At 42.1% G+C, this 20,930-nt stretch overlaps 2 protein-coding genes across 5 annotated transcripts in view; one reads left to right on the forward strand and one right to left on the reverse strand.

The window, feature by feature from the left end:
- Positions 1-4,556: 4,556 nt before the first annotated feature.
- On the forward strand, positions 4,557-6,404 carry nr0b1 (nuclear receptor subfamily 0, group B, member 1). Its single transcript, XM_051403848.1, has 2 exons — positions 4,557-5,447; positions 5,830-6,404. Exons 1-2 carry the CDS (start codon positions 4,793-4,795, stop codon positions 6,069-6,071), a joined length of 897 nt encoding a protein of 298 aa, XP_051259808.1. The 5' UTR covers positions 4,557-4,792; the 3' UTR covers positions 6,072-6,404.
- Positions 6,405-10,135: 3,731 nt separating this feature from the next.
- The window catches only part of il1rapl1a (interleukin 1 receptor accessory protein-like 1a), a 155,890-nt gene continuing 145,095 nt past the window's right edge, over positions 10,136-20,930 (reverse strand). For 3 of the 4 annotated variants that reach the window (XM_051403838.1, XM_051403835.1, XM_051403836.1), the window contains 4 exons: positions 18,123-18,269; positions 16,051-16,221; positions 12,970-13,014; positions 10,136-12,406 (listed from right to left, as the gene is read on the reverse strand). In XM_051403838.1, the coding sequence (XP_051259798.1) occupies positions 11,685-12,406; positions 12,970-13,014; positions 16,051-16,221; positions 18,123-18,269 (1,085 nt within the window). In that variant the 3' untranslated portion in view covers positions 10,136-11,684. The remainder of the gene's footprint in view (positions 12,407-12,969; positions 13,015-16,050; positions 16,222-18,122; positions 18,270-20,930) is intronic. The other variant, XM_051403837.1, reaches the window with a different exon arrangement.

Raw genomic sequence — 20,930 nt, forward strand, 5'->3', positions numbered from 1 at the left:
CTGATGTACCTTGTAGTCCTTTTAAATCCTGTCTTTTTTTTGTTCTTTGTTGTATCTTTACGTATTTGGTTTGTTACATTGATTTCACTGTTTGTGCTGTTTATGTAATTGCATTATTATTATATTATTATATATTATTATTATATTATTATTATTTTTGTATCGTCTAATTCACAGAATAAATCAAGACTAAGTAAAAAAACATTTTACCTCACATTCATCACATCTAATGCAAACTTGTCTTCTTTCTTCCTCTCCAACACACAAACACACACACTCATACACTCACTCTGCTGTAAGTTGGTGACATGAGTCCTTGGAAAGTGCAGTATTCAATTTGTAACTATTATGGAGACAAGGACACAGTCCTTTATGTGAGCAGCCACAGAGAGAAAATGGAGGCAGTCACTATAGCAACCGCCAGAAGAGTGCCCAACAAATCAACAAACAATGCAGTACAAGACTTTTCCAGGGGAGCCATTTGATGCAAAGCCTTGAATCATACAAAGTTGTCCTCTTAAGTTTCTGAGACCTGTCTTGGAGTGTCTGTGGGTGTCCAAGCCCCAAGTGTTTGGTAAAAACCTTGTGTTTTTCTCCACCCTTGTGTTTCAAGGCCGACTTGGCTGAATGTGCCAAAGAGCTGTCTTCTTGGGTCATGGCAACCTCAAAATTTCATTTGTGCAATCAGCCTTCAGGAAATGCTTACTGCTGCAAAAGCACATAACGTAACAATACTCACTTACTGAAAACATTTTGTGTATTTACCTGGCACATTGAAAAGGAATTGCAAAGTATTAGTAAGTTGTAGACATTACACAGAGTTACAAAAGAAGTTCCTTCAAACGTTTCAGCTGAAAGGTTGCGAAAACTCCAGGTGAAGACTGAAGTTGACACAATTGCACTTGTCTTTTTAAATTATTGCTTTTAAAGCAAAGTTTTTACTAAACCTACTCTCCATTGTCAAACGCTGAAAACTTAAAGCACTGGAATTTATTTTTAATGGTACTTTACGCTGTCTTTTCTTCCCACTTTAATTCCTGCATGTGCTCTGCGCTCACTTTCCCATGCCCCTTGTCCGAGTAAATAACATCTTTGGTACTGACCTTGCTCTAAATTTCAGCACTAGACACAAAGCTGTAGTGTGGCTGATGCTGTCTGACTCTGACTGTCTGGGTGCCACAGCAATTATTTTAAGAAGTGCAGATCAAAGACAGATGAGAAAGTTGTGTGTGTGTATGTGTGTGTGTGTGTGTGTGTGTGTGTGTTTGTGTGTGTGTGTGTGTGTGTGTGTGTGTGTGCACTTTTACAGTTCAAACTTTTTGTTATTGTGCGTGCAGATATTTACGAGCAGACCAGTCATTGGCAGAAGGGAGTTGGGGAAGAGAAGAGAGCTTAGTGTTTTGTCTGCTAAATAGTAAAAATACACTTTAGCATCATAATAATTTGGTAAATTTAGCCAAGAAGACCAGTTTTAAGAGCCTTGGTCAGAACTCATATTTGTAATGCTGAAATATGACAGTTTACTAGCTGTAGACAAACACTAACAGGGTGCTGTATTTTGTGGGAAGCGTGTTCACATCCTTAAAGTTATGGGATAGGGCTGTGAGAAGTCCTCCCTATGCCGAGCCATTTTAAACTGGGCTTGGGACCAGCAGGCACTGGGCCAGAGAAAGAGCCTGCTCTATATCACAGAAAACTAAGAACAAACTGGATCGCTGAAGCTGATACCATGATTGTGGCTCTGTTACTTGATGGTATAGCCTCTAGAAAGCTAAATGTTCTTGGCAATTAGTCCAGTATACAGTAAACTATGTTTTTGATGTTAAAGCAACAATGTACAAGAATTGGTATTTTTTGCAATTTGGAGCTCAGTTTCAAAGACGCCACTGTAAATATGGACAGCTGCACATGTGCATTTGTTATGACTTTCCTAACACAGCCGAACATCAACCACAAAAGATACAGCAAACCAGCTAACAGCAAGAAGGCCAGCTTGGCATCTGTCTTGCAGCTTTTTATTTCACAACACACTTAACAATGACTAAAAAGCCAGACCAGGATTTACTCTTGGTTGGTCACTCCCTCCATTTTTCTCTTCTTAGCTTCCTCGATCCTCTTCAGTCTCTTTGTCTCTGCTGATGATGTTTGTAGAGGCTGCTGAGCCTGGTGCCGTTCCAATTTTTGGCATATCCCCCACCCCTTGAGACTCCCAGTGGTCCAAAGCTCCTGTGCCATTGGTGTAAACACCAACACTCCCCTAGGTTGTCCGAGCTTGTAGTCTGGGCAGCATGGCTAACTGAGCTATCTATCTATCTATCTATCTATCTATCTATCTATCTATCTATCTATCTATCTATCTATCTATCTATCTATCTATCTATCTATCTATCTATCTATCTATCTGGAAACGCCTTACATCACTGAGAATCAAGGCGGAGCAGCTGGAGGGCATCAGAGGGAAAAAACAGAAAACCTTTTCTCCATAAAATTAATCTGATCCAGTTTCACCAGAATGATGTAGTGCCACACTCGTAGGAGACACCCTGTTAAAACAAGTTGGGCATCATTCAACAATTAGATGCATTTCCAAGAACTACCTAGAAGTCCCAGTTGCACTTTGGCTCTCTAAAGTAACTTTAATGTTTGTGGCAGAGTCCGCCATTTCCTACATGCTCGTTTCAGACTGCCTACCTATACACAAGGGAGTCAGAGAAAATGATGCACACATGTAATCAAGAAAAAATTTATGACAATGTATTTATCCCCACTGCTTTCAGTGGATCTCTTTAAATATTGGGAGTAATGGAACAAAGAAGGTGTTTTTAGTCACCTGTTTTAATCTATTTTTCCAACATAAAATACTTTGTAACTAAATTCTAATATCATATATAGTATATTCGGCATCAAGTGAAAAATTCAAACCCAAGACTTCATGTATTTTATGGATTCTTCATTCAGTAAATGTTATATTCTTGTTCATTTTATACACATTTTTTCTTCTTTTTTCTTTTCTCTTTATCTTTGAACACGTTTGGATTTGCGCTGAATTTAAAATAAAGTCTTGTTAGTCTGAACAATATTTGGATACACATCATGCGCTGGAGGCCAGTGGATTCTCACTATATTAAAGGAATATTTTAAGACATATTTTATTTGCACTGTCTGAGGGAAGATGGTGGAGTGGAGAGATACTTAAGTACATCTTGTACAAATTTGATAAATAAACAAAGGAAGCCGTGAGCAAGACAAAGAGCGTCAGAGAACTGTAGCTGTCTTTTCAACTCTGTGCTTTTGCAACAATAATGGAATCTCTCCTTGAGACAGAAGGATTTTTATAACCTGCGCTGGCTGGGCCTTGAGCGGGAGAAGAGACAGACTGGGCGAAGGCTGTTTATCCCGCGGTGTCCTTGATATAAACATGTGAAAAATCTCTCTGTTTTCTCTCTCAGCCAAATCAATACAAAGACATTCATCCTCTGAACAATGTTGTAGCACTACTGCAAAAGTTTTTCATCCTGCCTCCATTCACAGCCGTGTCCTTCAATGCAACAGAGCAGGGGACACTGAGGTCCTGCTTACTGCTACATGTATTTCATGAATGTGGCCATGCACTCATTCTCCACATCAAAGATAACCTTACACGCAGACCCTGTGTGGCAGTGTGGGGTTATTTGTTTGAGGGTATTTGTCAGGTGCTACACCAGAATTTCCCGAACCTGTTCCCAACATACTGTTTAGTAAGTCAGGACTTCAGCTTGGTACCTTTGCATCATCCTCTCAGTTTTTCTCATTCTGACAATTAAACTCCACTGTAATCACCTCTGATTTCCCCCTAAGCCCCCGTCCAGCCTGTCTCTCTCAGGTAGCAGCCAACCCTAACCTGTGGTCCCTCTTAGGAGCATTTAAGATAAACCTCTAATTCATCTGCTTTACCCCGACCTGTCTTACTCAGTCTCTCATTCACTGACCTCCACTCCTCCCTTCCTTTGCCACCCACCCTCCCTGCTCCCCATCCTCCTTCAGTGACAGAGGCAAGGAGAGCATTGAGTCATGACATCATAATTCACCAGCTCCTGTTTTCACGGTTAAATCAATATCAGTGTGTCCGAGTCAAGGTTGGAGGCTGGCCTTCACAGCTCAGCTCTTCCTACTTCTTTCTCATAGAAAATCATATAAATTGTCCCTAAAATAATTAAGCCTTCAGATCCGTCGTTGGCCTATATTTTTTACCGGCTCCAGTCTGATAAACAGCACTGCCAGAGAGTCAAGGTAATGCTGAGAATAGAACTGGGCTCTGATTCCTTGTCTGTCTTTGCCTCTCTCTTTTTCCCTTCTCTCTTACAATCTGTGTAACTAACCAGGTCTATTGAATGTTGCCTTTTTTGATGATTAGATTATTGTTTGAAGTTTTTTTTAAATAGTGGTGTGCCTTGAATATGGGCAAGTATGTGTGTGTTTTAGATGTGTGTGTGTGTGTGTGTGTGTGTGTGTGTGTGTGTGTGTGAGAGAGAGAGAGAGAGAGAGAGAGAGAGAGAGAGAGAGAGAGAAGGGGGGAGAGTAAGAAGAGGAGGTGGAGAAAGAGGAGGTGCCTGAGCCTGAGGAGGCGGAATATGCAGAGTCTGAACAAGCTCTCAAAGCGCGGGTACAGACGGGAGTTAATATAAACGTGCTGCCCTTCACTCGGGGCTATCAGGGGCTAAGAAAACAGCGCTACCTCTGTCACTGACCTCCGGCGCTTCAAAGAGACAGCGGGACGCGCTGAGCTCCATCCCATGTAGAGCGGCCAGCGGCCATGGCCACGCTGGAGGGCTGCCGCTGTCGGGGTGCCAGCGGCCGAAACAATAACAGCATCCTCTACAACATTTTGAAGAGTGACAGCCTTGCGACTGCCGAGGAGCAACAACAACAACAACAACAACAACAACAACATCCCCAACAACAACAAACCCTGCAACAATTGTTTCACAAGACCTCCTCCACCGCCGCCCCAGCCTCTCTGCAGGAGCTCCGGCAGCAGACTTGCTCCTGCGGCTCGACCCGGCGCAGAGGTATCCTCCGCTTCCCACAGGTGACGTGCAAAGCCGCCTCGGCGGTTCTGGTGAAGACGCTGCGGTTCGTGAAAAACGTCCCCTGTTTTCGCGAGCTGCCGGAGGACGACCAGCTGATGTTGATCCGGAGCGGCTGGGCACCCTTGCTCGTGCTGGGACTCGCACAAGACCGAGTGGACTTTGAGACCACGGAGACCGTGGAGCCCAGCATGCTGCAGCGCATCCTCACGGGTTTACCAGACAGGCAGAGCGAGGTGCCGGCTGGCCAAAGCAGGGGGGCAGCCGGGGTCTCTGTCGTGGATATCGAAGCTATCAAAGCCTTCCTGAAGAAGTGCTGGAGTGTAGATATCAGTACGAAGGAGTATGCGTACCTGAAAGGAGCTGTGCTGTTCAACCCAGGTAGGCTCTTAATACCTGTGCGTCAAAGTTATTTTACGCAATAAAGTGCAAACTGTCAGAGCATTTCTCAGAATAGGTTTATTATATGCTTATTGATTAGCGATTATTTATGTGTTAGGTTCGGTTTATTAGGGTTAGGGTTAGATGATGATTGGTCAAATATCTACAGAGAAGATATAATAGATGTAATTAATCTACTTAAATAATCATGTCAAGCTGTTATCATTTTGAGACTTTGGGATTTGGGTAACAAACTGGTTTATTGCGTCCTCCTACTGACAGCTGTTACAGCATGATTGTATGAAACCATACTCAACTTTTCCTTCCTCTCATTTCACTCTCTGTTTCTCCTCTCCTTTCCTGTCCTCTCTTTTTCCTCCAGATGTGGAGGGTTTGCGCTGCCTCCACTACATCCAGTCTCTGCGTCGGGAAGCGCACCAGGCTCTGAACGAGCACGTCAGGCTGATCCACCGCGAGGACACGACGCGGTTCGCCAAACTGCTCATAGCTCTGTCCATGCTGAGGGCCATCAACCCGCTGGTGGTCGCACAACTCTTCTTCAGACCCGTTATAGGGGCCGTCAACATCGAGGAGGTGCTCATGGAGATGTTCTACGGGAAATAGGTCACAGTCCACAGTGCACTGAGGTGAATTCAGCAGATTCAGATGCCAGATGGACTGAAATGCTCCAATCTCTTATTGAGTATGAGATGTGGGAAGATGAAGAGGATAATAGGGACTGAATTTACAACTACTGTGTGTTGGAGATCTTCAAGGACTGTGACAGTGACCAACACAGCCTAAGTGTGTGCGTGTGTGTATGAGAGAATGAGAAGAGAGAGTGTGTTGAGGGCAAACTATGTTATAATAGAGGAAAAAACAAAGCAGCTGCTGGAATTCATAACTTATTTGTTTTTATATAAACTATTTTTCTATAATAAAGAAATACTCTCAGAACTGTTTTTTTTATTTGCTGTTCTTGTGCATTTGTGTGTCTATGTGTGTCTATATGTGTGTGTGTGTGTGTGTGTGTGTGTGTGATATCAGCTCTGTCATAACTGACACACTTTTCACTGGGTAAAATGTGAAATCAGTCCCAGACAGAATCTTATGAAGATAATAAGTTTCAGTTCGTGAGCACTGATAACTATAAAGCTGACGTAAGTCAGCTTGAAAAATCTGAGTCACACTGATTAATTTCAATGTTATTAACAAAGGTTTATTCCATCAGCTTTAGATTAAGATGAGTCTTGGGAAGCTATAGTTGAGTTACCTACACAGGCTGTTTGCTGTACAGTACGGCATAAGGTGGGAGTTTAACAGTGGCACTGTGACTTCTAAATACTGGTGAAATGCCATGTCAGACCACCAGAGTGCAACAGTATACCACATGCAGCAGTTGTGCGTGCAAATGCATCACCCTCCCCATCAACATCACACACACACACACACACACACACACACACACACACACACACACACACACACACACACACACACACACAAACAAACACACACAGACAGACAGATTCAGAAATGATCTAGTCAAACTGCCCCAGGTAATGTTCTACCTGTCCCTCCAACTTTGGCCATTACAGTGTGGAATTTTGTGGATGCAGACTTAAATGCCCCTGGCAGAAAGTAGAGGAGGGATGGAGGAAAATAAATCGTGCAGAGGTAGAGGATCTGGAAAAGGCACATGAAGGCAAGGGTAGATACTGTAGGCTTATGGCCTCATCATACAACATTAGATTCCACCAGTTCAATAGAGATCTATGTGATGAAACACCTGTACAACTGAGAGTTTCTCTTGGACAATGCGGCAAGATTTTCTGCAGTTGCAATGCATACAACAGTGTGACCAAATTATCTCTGAGTCCCTGAACACCTGATTCCTGCTTGCAGCATCCACACTCAGTCACTGTTCAAAGGCCAGATGGCAGCCTGTACCTGTGCACAGTCCCTGCTGCTTTGTTTCGCCCACCACTGACAAAAGAATCTGTCCAGAAGGTTATTATTTTAGATGTAAATCTAACCCTAACCACTAATTATTATACCCTAGATGGGCAGATTCTCTCAGTCAGACAGCCACTGGACCATAAAAATACCTCTTGTTCCCAGGTAGACCTTAAAAGTGAGAGCATTGTCATCAGTGGCTGTGCACCAGCCAACAGGAGGTGGTACATGTTGTTATGACAAATAAAAGAAAGGTGAAATACTAAAAATAGACATATGGATTTTCCAGTAATTCAATCAAATTTCAGTCTATCTTCTAAACAAAAAACTCAATGACAAGATATTTACAAGAGCCAGTGGGGTTTTCAAGTGCTCCTCAAAGTAGCAATGGCTTTGTCTATGTGTTATATCTATTCCTATTCAGCACTGATTAATCTCATGCAATCGAAATGGAATTCCACAGCAAGGAAGAACTTGAATACAATAATAAGCAGCATCAATGAAAACATGAGATACATAGTTAATGTTCATGTGAGACCATCACTAATGCTCACACACCTCCCGGTGGTGTGATAAGGCATTGCAGGAAAAGACAAAAATGAGACACACACACACACGCACACACACACACACACACACACACACACACACACACACACACACACACACACACACACACACACACAGCCCCCTCTTACATATGCCACTGTGGACTTTGCTCTGAAGATATGCTTATTTCTGTCTATCTCCTCTACATGTTCCCTCTCGATGGGGCCTATTTTCTCTCCAATTAGGTCCTTAATTGCTCTGGGTAATAGAGTCTATTAATCCTGTGTCTGCTAATAAAACCCCAGCTGTCTGGCAGGAGGCTGCCAACACGCAACAGTCACCGGCTCTACTTGTGGTTGACAACATGTTGTGTGTGCTTGCATGTGTGCATGCCTCCAACTGTTGGCGTCTTTATTCAGCCAAAGCAAATTCCAGTGGTTGATTTATGTTTTCATCGCTGCAGTTATATGTGTTTTTTCCCTTTTGTGTTTGCATAGTCTGAAACCATCTGTGCTTTACAGCTTCTTTTGGGCACCCTGGCACCAACAAATATGTCCATATAATGTCTTTTATAGTGACAAACCCTTTCATTTGCTTTCTCCCTTCCTCTGCCTTTAACTGTGTCCCCGTCTTTTTCCTCTGCCCCAGTTTCTCTCTTTCTCTGTCCTCTCCTGGGATTGTCAGGAGAGTCAGTAATTTTTTCTGTGTTTCTGTGTTTACCAGTGTTCAATCATAAACAGCGCCCGTAGATATTGTGAATCCCCAGGAGATGGCACTGTTTGGCAGCACTCAACGTTGTGTTTAGGTTGCCAAGCAAAAGTCAGGCATCAAATGAGAATCCTTGACTTTAAGCCAAAATGTTTCCTACATCAGCACTTTTCTTTGGCATTTCTGCCTCTATCTGACAGGAGAGATAAACAGGAAACATGGGGAGAGAGCCAGGGGATACCATGCAGCTGTCCCCAGCCAGTATTGAACCAGGGAAGATTACATGGTGTTCTAGACTACAAGGCCTCAGTGACCCCCATATCAACACATTTTAAACTGTGAGATTCCCATCATGACCTCGTCATTACATCGTGTCTAATTGTTGGCCTTTCTTTCCTTTGCACACTGCACTGACTTAACCTGACTGTGCCAGATGGTTTATTACACAAAACCGTCTGGAAAGTCATTGTCGGAAAAGGGCAGGTTCTAAAAATAGTTGGCAGGTGATTGGATGAACCATCTATCACATCCATCACAAGCGAACTTCAATCAATCAGATCAACGAACCATATAATGTAGTCAAACTCTCTAAACCAGTCGAGAGAAGATTGAAAACATGTTTTCTATTAAGAAAAGCCTTCACTGTTGTTCTTTGCTCTTCTTTCAGTGAATAAATACTCTCCAGTTCTGATAAAACTGATGCTTGAAACATAAAAACAAACCTCTTTAGGAGCGGCCATTGTTGCTTTTGGTCACTTCTCACACATATCGTCACACACACACCTAGTGTTACCACGCCCTCAGCTCATTCCAGCTGCCAGTAGTTTCTCACAGGACGCTGATTGCTCTGGTATCACTGTGGTTCGGTCTCCAGCAGCCCAGCAAGGTTAGCACTGAAATTATGCTGTAATGATAAAGTTGGTCAGTGTTGTATTATGTAATGTGTTTCTTAAAAGCAAGATAATTACTGGAAGATAGGAACACAAACAGTCCAAACATACAACTGGACATTAGTTCCTATAGTCTCCTTTTGTTACAGTGTAGTACAGTATATCTCTCATGATTCATTGATTCGTTCATTGTTGGCTTCAGATACTTGCTGGAATACAACTGGAACTATCCTTTAATAACCTGTAGTTATTTATGAAAATAATCCGAATGAGCACATGGAGAGAGAACAGTTGTACGCACATGCACACAGTGCTCTCAGGCTGTCTTGTACTATAGTCCCGGTGTGTTGTCCACTACTAGAGGAGTTGGCAGGTTAAGGCACAGTTAAGTTCTGCAGTGTTTAGAGGCATTTCAGAAGCAGCAGTACTCCACCAGTGTCACCACTGAAGGCATAATGATTGATGAAAATGCCGTTCATCTGACTATTAATGTGGATTTTATGAGCGTAATCAGTGCGTGAAGCAGATGTTATGAATTACTGCCAACAAATGGTCAAAGTTGGACACAAAAGGAAAACATCAAAAGGAAATCAATGTTTTTAATGTGCAGTGAGAAAGTAAGGGCAACTGATAATGATTGTGTTTCTATAAAGATAGACATTTCTTTCCAAGTGAAAATCGTGTTTATATATTTATATAAATATCTATATTATATTTAGAATACATATCTATTTGCTATGCATACTCAAAAATCACACCTTCAAATATATTTAAAAAGTCTTTCAAAACACAAATGTATTCTTTTCTTTCCTTAAACATGAACTATCCATATGAACCAAAGTAATTATCAGGATGGGAATAATATTATGTTTTAAAAACCAAAACATTGAAAATGCTTCACTTTTGAATCTAGAACAGTAGAGGACATATTTTTTCTTGTGGAATTCAAAAGCCACCTTAATCTCTTAACAAACCAGGAACCACATTGCAAGTGTACAAAACCAGCATAACACTTATACACAAATCCCCTTTCTATGGTAGATGAAATGCAAATAAGTATGACTTCTCAAGCAAACTCTTTTCTGTTACAAAAATAGAATTCTTTTCAAAATAATCTACAGATTTCTTTTTAAGGTGAGGCATTTCACTATCACTCTAAAACAGCAAGGCTGTTTGTTTCAATAGAAAATATGAAGCTTTAGAGAAAGATCTGCCAGTCTATCGGTCTATCTGATTGGAGAGGACTAATGCGGCCCCCCAACTGCTCCTCCTTCTCGGTCCCACAGGACGGTATATTTTTGCCAGCTCGTCCTTCTTTTTGCATATTCTATGATTTTTTAAAAGAGAGTTTCCATTTAAACTAGATACACCTTTTACAGGTAAACAAAAAGAAGTTTCAGCTCCTTGAAGCTCCTGAAATGTCCAGGCAATTCCAAAAGTGTTAAAAAATGTTCTCTTAAACTACACAAAGATTTAAAAACAAACAAACAAACAAACAAACAAAAAAAATTAAAAAATCCACAACAGCGCAGGTACATGACATACTGGCTTTCCAAACGAACAAATTGAAATAAGAATAAAAAACAAACTAAAAAGAGAAAACAATAAAAAATATACAACTCTGTATAACAAGTTAAAGCAAAGTCCTACAGTAGAGAAGGCAACAAACATGATTGAATAGAACAAACAAAAGAACAAAACAGGAAAACACTGATGCTACAAATAAATTGAAATATATATACAAGACCCTGTTTTCCTTTTGTTTGTATGTATGCACATTTGTGTGTGTATTTTTATGCAGGTGTATGAACAATTGCCATAGTGTGTTGGTTCTTTAATGTGGAGTTCTTGCAAGTCTGTGTCTCGCTAGTTTATGAAACAGTGTTTTTATTATATCTCCTGTAGTTCCACATAGAAAACATCCTCTGCACCAGAGGCGCTGTCCACTTGAAAAAACAAGGGAAACTGTCCAAAAACCTGCTGTATCTCTTCTGCCAGTTGGAACCAAAAGGATCCACAACACTTTTCGCCCTTATCGCCACCAAAAACTGTGTTCCTAAGAGCTACCAGACTGAACCTATCCATGTCTGATCTTGACTGACCTCCCTACAGCTGATGCTGAGTCTGTTCATCATTACCAGATGACGCTGGAGATGCTGGTTTCTCTTGGCAGCAGAGGGAGCATGGCGTTGTTAGCATGTGCTTCCTCCAGGCTATGCTCTCGGCTCTTCCCAGGAGGCCTCTGTCCGTTCAGCAGTGTTAGTGGGATGTTGCAGTAGGTGTGCTGGTTCCCCAGAGAGGAGAGAGGTGGCAGGGTCCCTCCAGGGGGTATGTCATACTCGTAGCTGCGGTAGTAGTGTTTCTGCCTCATGGTGGTGTGGTAGGTGTTGTGGAAAGAGGAGCGCAGCTCGGGGTGGGCGGTAGCCATGGCGGTGGAGGTGGCTGCTGCCATGGAGATGGCGGAGACGGTCTGCAGCTCTCCAAAGGGGCCCTGCTCGCTGACGTCCAGCGCCGGCTCGTGGGTGAGCATGGGCTCTGTGCGCCTGAATGGCATCTCGTACTGCAGCTGCTTCCAGAACTTGGAGTTGAGCTTGTTGCTCTTGGTGCCACGCCACTTGATGACAGTAAGGGTTTTAATTGTATGCTTGAGAGCCTCCACCTCCTGGTAGTTCATGATGCCGCGCAACTCGGCACACTCGATCAGGATGACTTTGATCTCACCAGTCACCAGCATGTTGCGCAGCCGCGTCTCCAGCTCAAAGATGCTCCAGCCTCGCCGCACCACATAGTTGGGTGTCATCACTATAATGAGGCGTTTGCTCTGGTCCACACAGCGTGCAACATCCTCTATGTAGGCTGCAGGTAAAAAAGAAAAAAGAACAAAAATGCATAAGACATAGGAGTGGCAAAATGGGAGAGTAATGTACATTCAGTTGCAATAAAGATATGATTAAATGAGGACACGACCACAACACTTAACAATGATGGATGAACATAGATCAACAAACACAAAACACGAGACAATGACAGGTGGCTATTTTGCTGTCCACCTCCAGCATCCGCTTTAATTACACTAATTTAATAGTGTAGAGGAAGACATAGGGGCTGTATATGTGCGTATAGATACATATGTACATCTAATTGCATGGTGTTTGTTTAAATAAATGAATGTGTCTTTTGTTCTAGTGTAGTGTAAAGTATTATTCAATCAGTTTTAATCAATACTATGGACAGCAGACCCACAGAGTTTAGTGCTGCACAAAATGGTAATGTTTGATAAAGCTGCACAGTCTCCGAGTCTATTGAACTGGGCCTGATGTTCACACAACAGTGCCACTCTCTAAGCGTCTCTTTGAAACTTCCTAGGAGCAGGTAAATGACAGCAGCTGATACAAGAGGAAAAGACTGAGGGCGAGTACCTCCAAAGAGTCGTGTGTCATCCTGGTAATGCTCATTGGTGAGACCTAAACATAAACATTTTAACATTCAGGTCACAGGCAGAACACAGTACAGACACAGAAACATACTCAACACAGTCGTAAAAGTGGTTGCATCTCCTCTCACTCATCTTTTTATTATTTCACATATGATTAATCACATACCATGTTTTCCCTGATTGGACATTCATCTACAATGATTTTGCTTGGCACTGATGCTGGTGGCAATTTTCTTTTGATTAAAGGAAAGAGGCGGCTCAGTCAGCAGGGCTCAGAGCCTTCACACATTTCCCACTGATGTTTAATTCTGTCTGGGCCAACTAGGTTTGCGTGTTTGCGTTTTATCTGTTCCACATGAAGCCTACAGTACAAACACACAGCATTGCTACTAACTAGAGCACACTGCATACCACTGGCACAGACGGAGTACTAAGCAGAGTTAGCATGCATGAGAATATGTTCAGACAGAATTTTCATGGATTTTTTAATGCATGGATGAAAACCAGGGAGGATGAGAAATTTGTTAAACATATCAGTTCCTGATAAACAGCATGTAGTGTATGCCCATATATATAGTACCTAATATGAGAACAGCAAATGTGAAATACTATGAACTTTTATCCAGAGAGATTTGAGAGGATACAGAAAAAACTATTTTGTTGACAGTATTGGACTGAATATTGCCTTTTTCTTCTTCCCTTATTTGGAAATTTGGAATAATCATTCACTTATCACTTGTGAGTGTACTGAATTTTCCAAAACAGCACGAAACATTGAAACACAGGACAGTGACAGTGAAAAACAAAACTGAAGACAAACTAAACACAAAACAAACACTTCAAACTAATGAAGTTAACCTGGGTTGGGGAGCAGGGCCACGCCTCAACCACTCCTCTGATCACCTGTCAAGCTTACTTACACATGGTTAACTCATCTTGTCCTGTTTGTTTCAGTTTTCCTGACAGACCATGCTTTGCACTTAATTGCACACTTGCATCAGTCTAAAAAGTTAGACTAATGCCACCTTTGATTACACCAAAGAATCATCTCACCATGGATCCAAACTGCATCTGATTCAGGCAATGATCTTTTGTCCACCCACTCCAGGGCCAGGGACCAGGACCTGGTCTAAGGCTTATCAGGGCTATGTCATTTTGCCCTGCTCCTCCTAATATTTCCATGCACACACATCATTTCATACCACCATCCCTAACCTTCCTTTAGCTGTACACAGCAATATGGCCTCTGGTCCTCCTAATATTTCTCTAACAGCCAACCAAGAGCTCCATGCAGCAACCCAAGGGGCCCCATCACAGGCTCCTCTCAGCATCATTTGTCATTTTCTACTAGTCGATCTTTTCTCCCCCTCGCTCCTCGCTTTAGCATACTGCCTTAACCGCTATATAATTGGCTCAACTTTTTCAGAACAAAGATCCGAGCTGGATGATTATATGTCAGTTGTACTACGCATGGTTTTACGTTCTGGAGGAACAGGCTTTTACACTACCATGTTATTTTTGCTACCCAGGCATCAGGGTGACCACACCAGTTTAACCAAGGAACATACTGGGGAAACCTCCATTCGGAACTCTACTGCAACACTTTCAAAGCTCCAAGATTCCTCTCCAGCATGCTATGTAGCACCACAACCCCCCATCACTGCATTGCTTCCCCACCTGGCTCACATCCCTCTTACTAATGCAACCATCCCATCACAAAAGGAAATGACATCAGGGAAGGTCAATTCTCTACGAGGGTGGCAGGATGGTGGGCAACAATTTCAACCACCTGGGCTGCATCCTTTCTAACCGCTCTCCTTCTGCATGCCTACTCCTTCTGTGGAAGTGCCCACGCAAGGAATAGCTGCCCTTGCAACCCAACCACACCTGAAGATTGACTAGCAAAGCACCTCAGTACACTCTGTAAGGTAAATGTCCCAGTCACTGCTCTACAAACACATCCCAAAACAGAGTTTGTTCACTTTCTCATCAATCATTTCATAAATGGAAGTCATGCCTGGCACTTCCCATATCTACCACAACCTCCAGTCTGCTCTCACTGAACCCCTCCAAGGTCAACTTAACTTTAGAATCCATGTTCTTGCTTGCTTTCTGGCTTTTCTTTTCTCAGCTACCTGTGGTAATCTGAATTCTCAAACAACATCTACCTGTAAATATCCTCTTCATTACAGTCTATCTGACAATGCCATTCACACTTCTGACCAGTCCTGCACTGTGTTGGGTACCTGGCTCGCACATACTCTTTGAGGAAACAAACAGCTGCAGCAGGAGCACAGGTGTTGCCCCAGTTAACAATATATTTGTCCAAGAACATAACTCACAAACCGCCAAAACAGGAGGACAAGGACGATGTAACTCAGTTAGCGCTAAAGTTTATATGCTGGGACATCAGATCGTTTGAAACTGGCACAGGGCTTGATTGACATCAGCGCCCAGTTGAACATATTTGGTGATTAATTCAGCAAACAGCAACAGCAACAGACTACATTTAATTATGCTTTGAATTCACTTTTCTGCATATTCATCCTCAATCTCATGCTCACTAGATTCTGGTGTCACTAGCATTTTCACCAAGTCCTCTGTATTTCTGGCACATCTTCAGAATGCAGCAGCCAGACTGGGCATCTCAGATCAAACCATTTAAGTCCTCGGTCACTGGTCGTCTCTGGCATAGTGCTCTGACATTTTCAACAACAAATATCCGGCAAGCTCATTCTCACCTCAGCTCCATTTAAATGTGTTGACTTTTTTGAGGGGGATTAAATTGGCTCAGGCTACTTTACCCTGAGTCAACTCCACGTTCATCCTCTTCCTCACATCCATTCATCAAGCCTCAAAATTGAATACTTCATTCATTTCATCAGACATTAAAACTCAGTGTTGTGGCGTGGTCCCTGCTGGTGAATGACAGTGAACTGTAACAAATGTGCCAAACACTACAGCAACTACAGTATACGAGCAACTGTAAATGCCCTCGCACTTCAGTACAACAAGTTACATGAACGTATGTGTACAAACTTATATACGCAGACATGGTGCTTACTTCCTGTTGGAATGAGGTCTCGATCTGGAATGAAGAGTTTGTAGCCGTAATGTTTCTCTAGGACATCAGGGAGGATCTCCAGGGCGAAGCGCTCCTCCTCCCTGGTCTCCTGACTCCACTGGTCAGGGTCCACTTTGGTGTAAGACAGATACGCATCATAGTCTTTGTTTTCTAAAAAAAAAAGAGAGAAGCAAAAGGGAGGAGCTTATTACAAAGGTACACTGAATGCATTGGCAGCTCAAAAGGGCAGAATCTCCCATGAGTCCTCATGGCACAGTCAAAAACGTGTGTACACATATACTAGATGAACAAATCTGTTCTGGATTGACAAGTTTGTTTTTATTCATAACACCAAAACATTGAACTTTTAAAACCACTTTTACCACTTATAAAATGCTGCCATAACAGTCTCTACTCGTCAGGGAGGGCTTCTGGCTGAATGGGAGCATTAGTGGGGTCAGCCACTGATGTTGGGTGATAAGATGATAAAGCTTGTCTTGGGGTACAATTTTCCAGTTCATCAAGGTTTTATATGGGGGTGAAATCAGGGCTCTGTGCAGACTGGTCAATTTTTTCCCCACACCAAACTTAGAAAGCTATTTCTTTCTGGATGATGCTCTCTGCACAGAGGCACAGTCATCTTAAAACAAGAAAAAAGACTTTGCTTTATGCTTAATTGGAACAAAGTGGCCTAGTTGAAAAAAACAGCCACCTATCAAAACTATACAGGATTATTTGGACAAGGGTGTCCAATACCTTTGGCCATATTTTGTATATGAGGTATAAATTGGGGTAAATACAAAAATACCCAAATCAAAATTCAAGCAATTACCCTCTTCCCCATCTCAAAATGATTTCCCAGAAGACAGTGGGAAAAAATGAAAAAGGGGAAAAAAGATGATGGGAAGCCGTACTGCTGACATGTTCAGTAAGTCCTAGTCATTATGCTCTGCAGAAACTTGAGTGTGGGCCATCCAATAAGGAATGTGGGGTTTTTCACAAACTCTTTGAGCAGCACACACAGCTTTGAAACTAACTGGAAAGGCCAGGGCTGCGCTCGATAGGATCCAAACATCAAACAAAGCTTTCAAATTAGCAACCAACCTCGCAAATTAACCACCTAGCAAACTTGGAAAATCAAAAACAGCTTGTATCGGCAATCCCTGACGGTATGACTTAATCATGTGGAAGTTTGAGTCAACAAAACAGTGTGTAATAGATAATTCATGCTACTGTAGAAACAAACCAATGAATCAAAAATGAGTTCAGTCTTTCTGGAATTTATGAAAAGAAAGCAGAAAGAGCCAAAATACAAAGCAAAAAGGGAAAATACTGGGACACGTACAGACAAATCCTTAACTAAAGCAAAAGTTTACTATGTACTGTAGCAAAAACAATAAGATGCCCTCCAATTTCAGGCTGTTTACGCCCCTATTTGTCACTCAGGGAAGGAACCTGCCCAGTCCCAATGTCCCGCTATTTGGCAACCGACAGAGGAGGGTGGGCATCATTCCATGACATATTGAGACTGATCTCTTTTTAAATGGGCAACAAATTGAAAATCTGTCTCCTCTCTTCCATATGCAGCCATTGCAGCAATGTACACACACACACACACACACACACACACAATCACGTGCACCTTTACACTGAAGGATGAGAAAGAGAGAGAGAGAGAGAGAGAGAGAGAGAGAGAGAGAGAGAGAGAGAGGAAATGAGCTGCTGTCACTGAGATAGGACCGGAGAAGACATTTGTATCAACCAGGGAGTCTGTTATGGATAGAGGCTCTGACAGAACATGTGTGCACACACACACACACACACACACACACACACACACACACACACACACACACACACACACACACACACACACACACACACACACACACACACACACACACACACACACACACACACACACACATTTTCACATCCTTGAAAACAAACCCACTCAGGCACTGCTGACGTGGAAAAGGCGTGGTGAAAAAAGTGAGAACAAGTTGAAGGTTAAAGGGCTTCGGCCAGAAACAATGAGAGGATTTCTTTGTAATGCTTTGTGTTGTCTTTACCTCCATCCACATCCTCGCTGCCAAAGTGCCTCCTATAGAAAAGCATCAGCTCTATCTTGTAGCATTTGTAGAGGGAGATGAGGAAGATGAGTAGCAGCAGGATCGCTCCAAGCCCTCCTGCCAGCTCCACGGTGTACATGAGCTCTGCTGAGAACGACACATACAAACCAGAAAATATTTAAAACTGCTGAGACGACCAAGGTTTATGTCTTATAAATACACAAAAATAGACTAGTGACGTATTTCTGCTCCAGGTTGGAATGAGGTTGTCTTTGCTCTTGTTGTTTCCCTGTTAAACTTAGGGATGAGGCACTGATAGGGCACATTTACATTTTCTGGGAGGCTGGACAATCACCAGGATGTTCAGAGCTCAACTCAGAGTGAGGCAGCATCAATCTTCAGGGGGGAAAGACATGAGGCTTATAATGACATTGGGAGAAATGAGAGGGCACAGTGCACGGAGACACATGGGGAGAAAGGAGATAATGAGAAACTGGGTTCACTTATTTGGAGCTGCGCAGCAATGGTACAGCTCTGCACTTGGTTGTTGTCCATTGTGGGACAATCCTGGACATGGATGGAGGCCTTTTCAAAACAAGAGACTTCAGTTGACTCATATCACTTTCTCTCTTCTCCATCATACCTCTTCCCCCCCCACCCCTGCCCCCCCCATCTCTACATTCATTTCTCTTCTCTATTATCTCCTCTCCATCTCCCTAGAGACCTAGCTTGGGGAAGAATGAATTATGTTGTGTATGAAAGCAGGATTTACCTGGTTGGCTCAGCTGGAACAGGTTCACTTTATATCTCTGTCACTGTGGGCTGGAACACTGCACGGCTGCTATGGCAACCACAATGCAACTGCTACATAATCACAGATTATATATTCCACATATATAGATGTATCTTTTATAAGTCACAATTCAGCACCAGTATAGAGTCATATAATCGTATTTCTTTTATTTAAACAAGTTCAAATAGCACCAGCAGCTGAGATATTCTTTTCAATGCAAGCCATTTTATTTTAGTAAATTTTCTCTCCACACACTAAGTGATTGTTACTTTTAAGATAATGGCACTTATTTGAAGAAAAATGCAAAAAAATGTGGGGCTGCGTTGGAAGTTATTTCACCATGTTTGCCACTTGAATAAACAGTTTAAGACTACATATTTATTTGATCACAAACAGGTTTAATTTAAGGCTTAAAATTAGACTAAATTATACCACTCACATGTCATGTATGGTTAATATGAAGCTACAGCCAGAAGATATTCGTTTGGCTGAGCATTAAGACTGCAAACAGGCATTATATTTCATTTGTTTAATCCATGTAATGTAAAAATTACACAGTGAGGTTTTATTTGGGTTTATGGACTGGACTATTTCTTGGCCGGGTCAAGAAGAGTCCAGGAAATTGCTGTTTCCATTCTTTATCCTAAGCTAAGCTAACCGTCATATGTCGGTACCTTAATTTAAGGTCTTGTAAAGACAGATTTTCTGCATCAGTCTGCACATTATCCTTGATGTTTTTTCATAAACAACTTATACTCTGTGTCAGAAGGACAGCACTGTTGTTTTGGCCCTGTAACATGTAATTTCTGTAATTTAATGCTTTTAACTAATTAACAGCAATCATTCTCACTCTTTAAGTTGTTTATGTTTCACTGGCCACCCCTTCCCTACTGTCTTCTCTTATTCCATTTCTCTCTTTCTTCTGAGATGGAAGGAAAGGGGACATTCCCAGACCTGCTGCAGGGCTTATGAGTGATGAAACATGAAATAAACATCAGAATAATGTGGGGAAACAGAGAGAGACAGAGCTCGACTTGAAGTCTTTCTTAGCATCCCTTATCATGGAAATGCTGCTTTGACAGAGAGAGTTAAATGAAGCTGTCTAAAGTCTACAAAGACCACTCAAATGGAATTGGGCCATCTAAAAAAGACGGTCACAGAGACAGAGATTAAAGCGGGGAGACAGACAGATAAAGACTTAAAATGTAATTGTATGCTGAACTTATTGGCCTGTTGGGAAAAGCTGAGGACCAATTTGCTGTTTAAACAGCCATCAAATTACCTCTCTTTGCAGGGTGACAACCAGTGCATGAAAAGAGCTTCAGACAAGTCATGCTAGAGAGCCAAAATAGCTACACAACTGTGGAGCACATGCAGAGAGAAGCGACAACCAAATGGAGCTCAAGCACGGATTGTTAATGCAATTGTGGATGGAAGAACAAATAAAAAATGGACAAGAAAAACAAAAGAATGCTGTTTAAGAGTGCTGTGAAGTATTTGTGCGGTATGAAGGGTGGTATATGAAGCCTTCTTATCTTGTGAAAAGAATAATCCAATATCTGAATTGGATTGAAAGATTGAAAGAAACAGATGTGTCTGTACTGTATACACCTAAAAGCTTTAAACCTGCAAATAGCTGATCTGACCACTTGGGGGCAGCAAAAACAAGCTGTCAACACAACATTGATGATACAGTCCTATGACCTTAAAAAGGTTTGCGTTCTGTTGAATGTAAGTCCAATATTTTCTCTCCTTTTAGCTCTAGCGCTATTTTGGTCTCCACCAAGTCTTGAGGGAAATATCCAAGTCTAACCTGCTGGGCTGGTATCATACAGTGGGTTTATTAGAGCTTCTGAAAATGGTGTGATTGGTTGCACTGATGAGAGCAAACAGAGTCAATTAAAACAGCAAAGTTATGGACCATCAAATAAAGCTGAAAGACACTAAAATGTTCTGTAAAGCTGAGGGAAACTGCAGAGTCAGGTGATAATACTCTGGGTTAGTGACTATAAGTG

This window comes from Dicentrarchus labrax, unplaced genomic scaffold, assembly GCF_905237075.1.
Source record: "Dicentrarchus labrax unplaced genomic scaffold, dlabrax2021, whole genome shotgun sequence".
Taxonomy (NCBI): Eukaryota; Metazoa; Chordata; class Actinopteri; family Moronidae; genus Dicentrarchus; species Dicentrarchus labrax.

Excerpts from the sequence above, each read along its gene's own strand:
- nr0b1 (XM_051403848.1), top strand. The coding sequence starts at position 4,793 with ATGGCCACGCTGGAGGGCTGCCGCTGTCGGGGTGCCAGCGGCCGAAAC. Across the intron at positions 5,448-5,829 it reads AGCTGTGCTGTTCAACCCAG|ATGTGGAGGGTTTGCGCTGC; the intron begins GTAGGCTCTTAA and ends TTTTTCCTCCAG.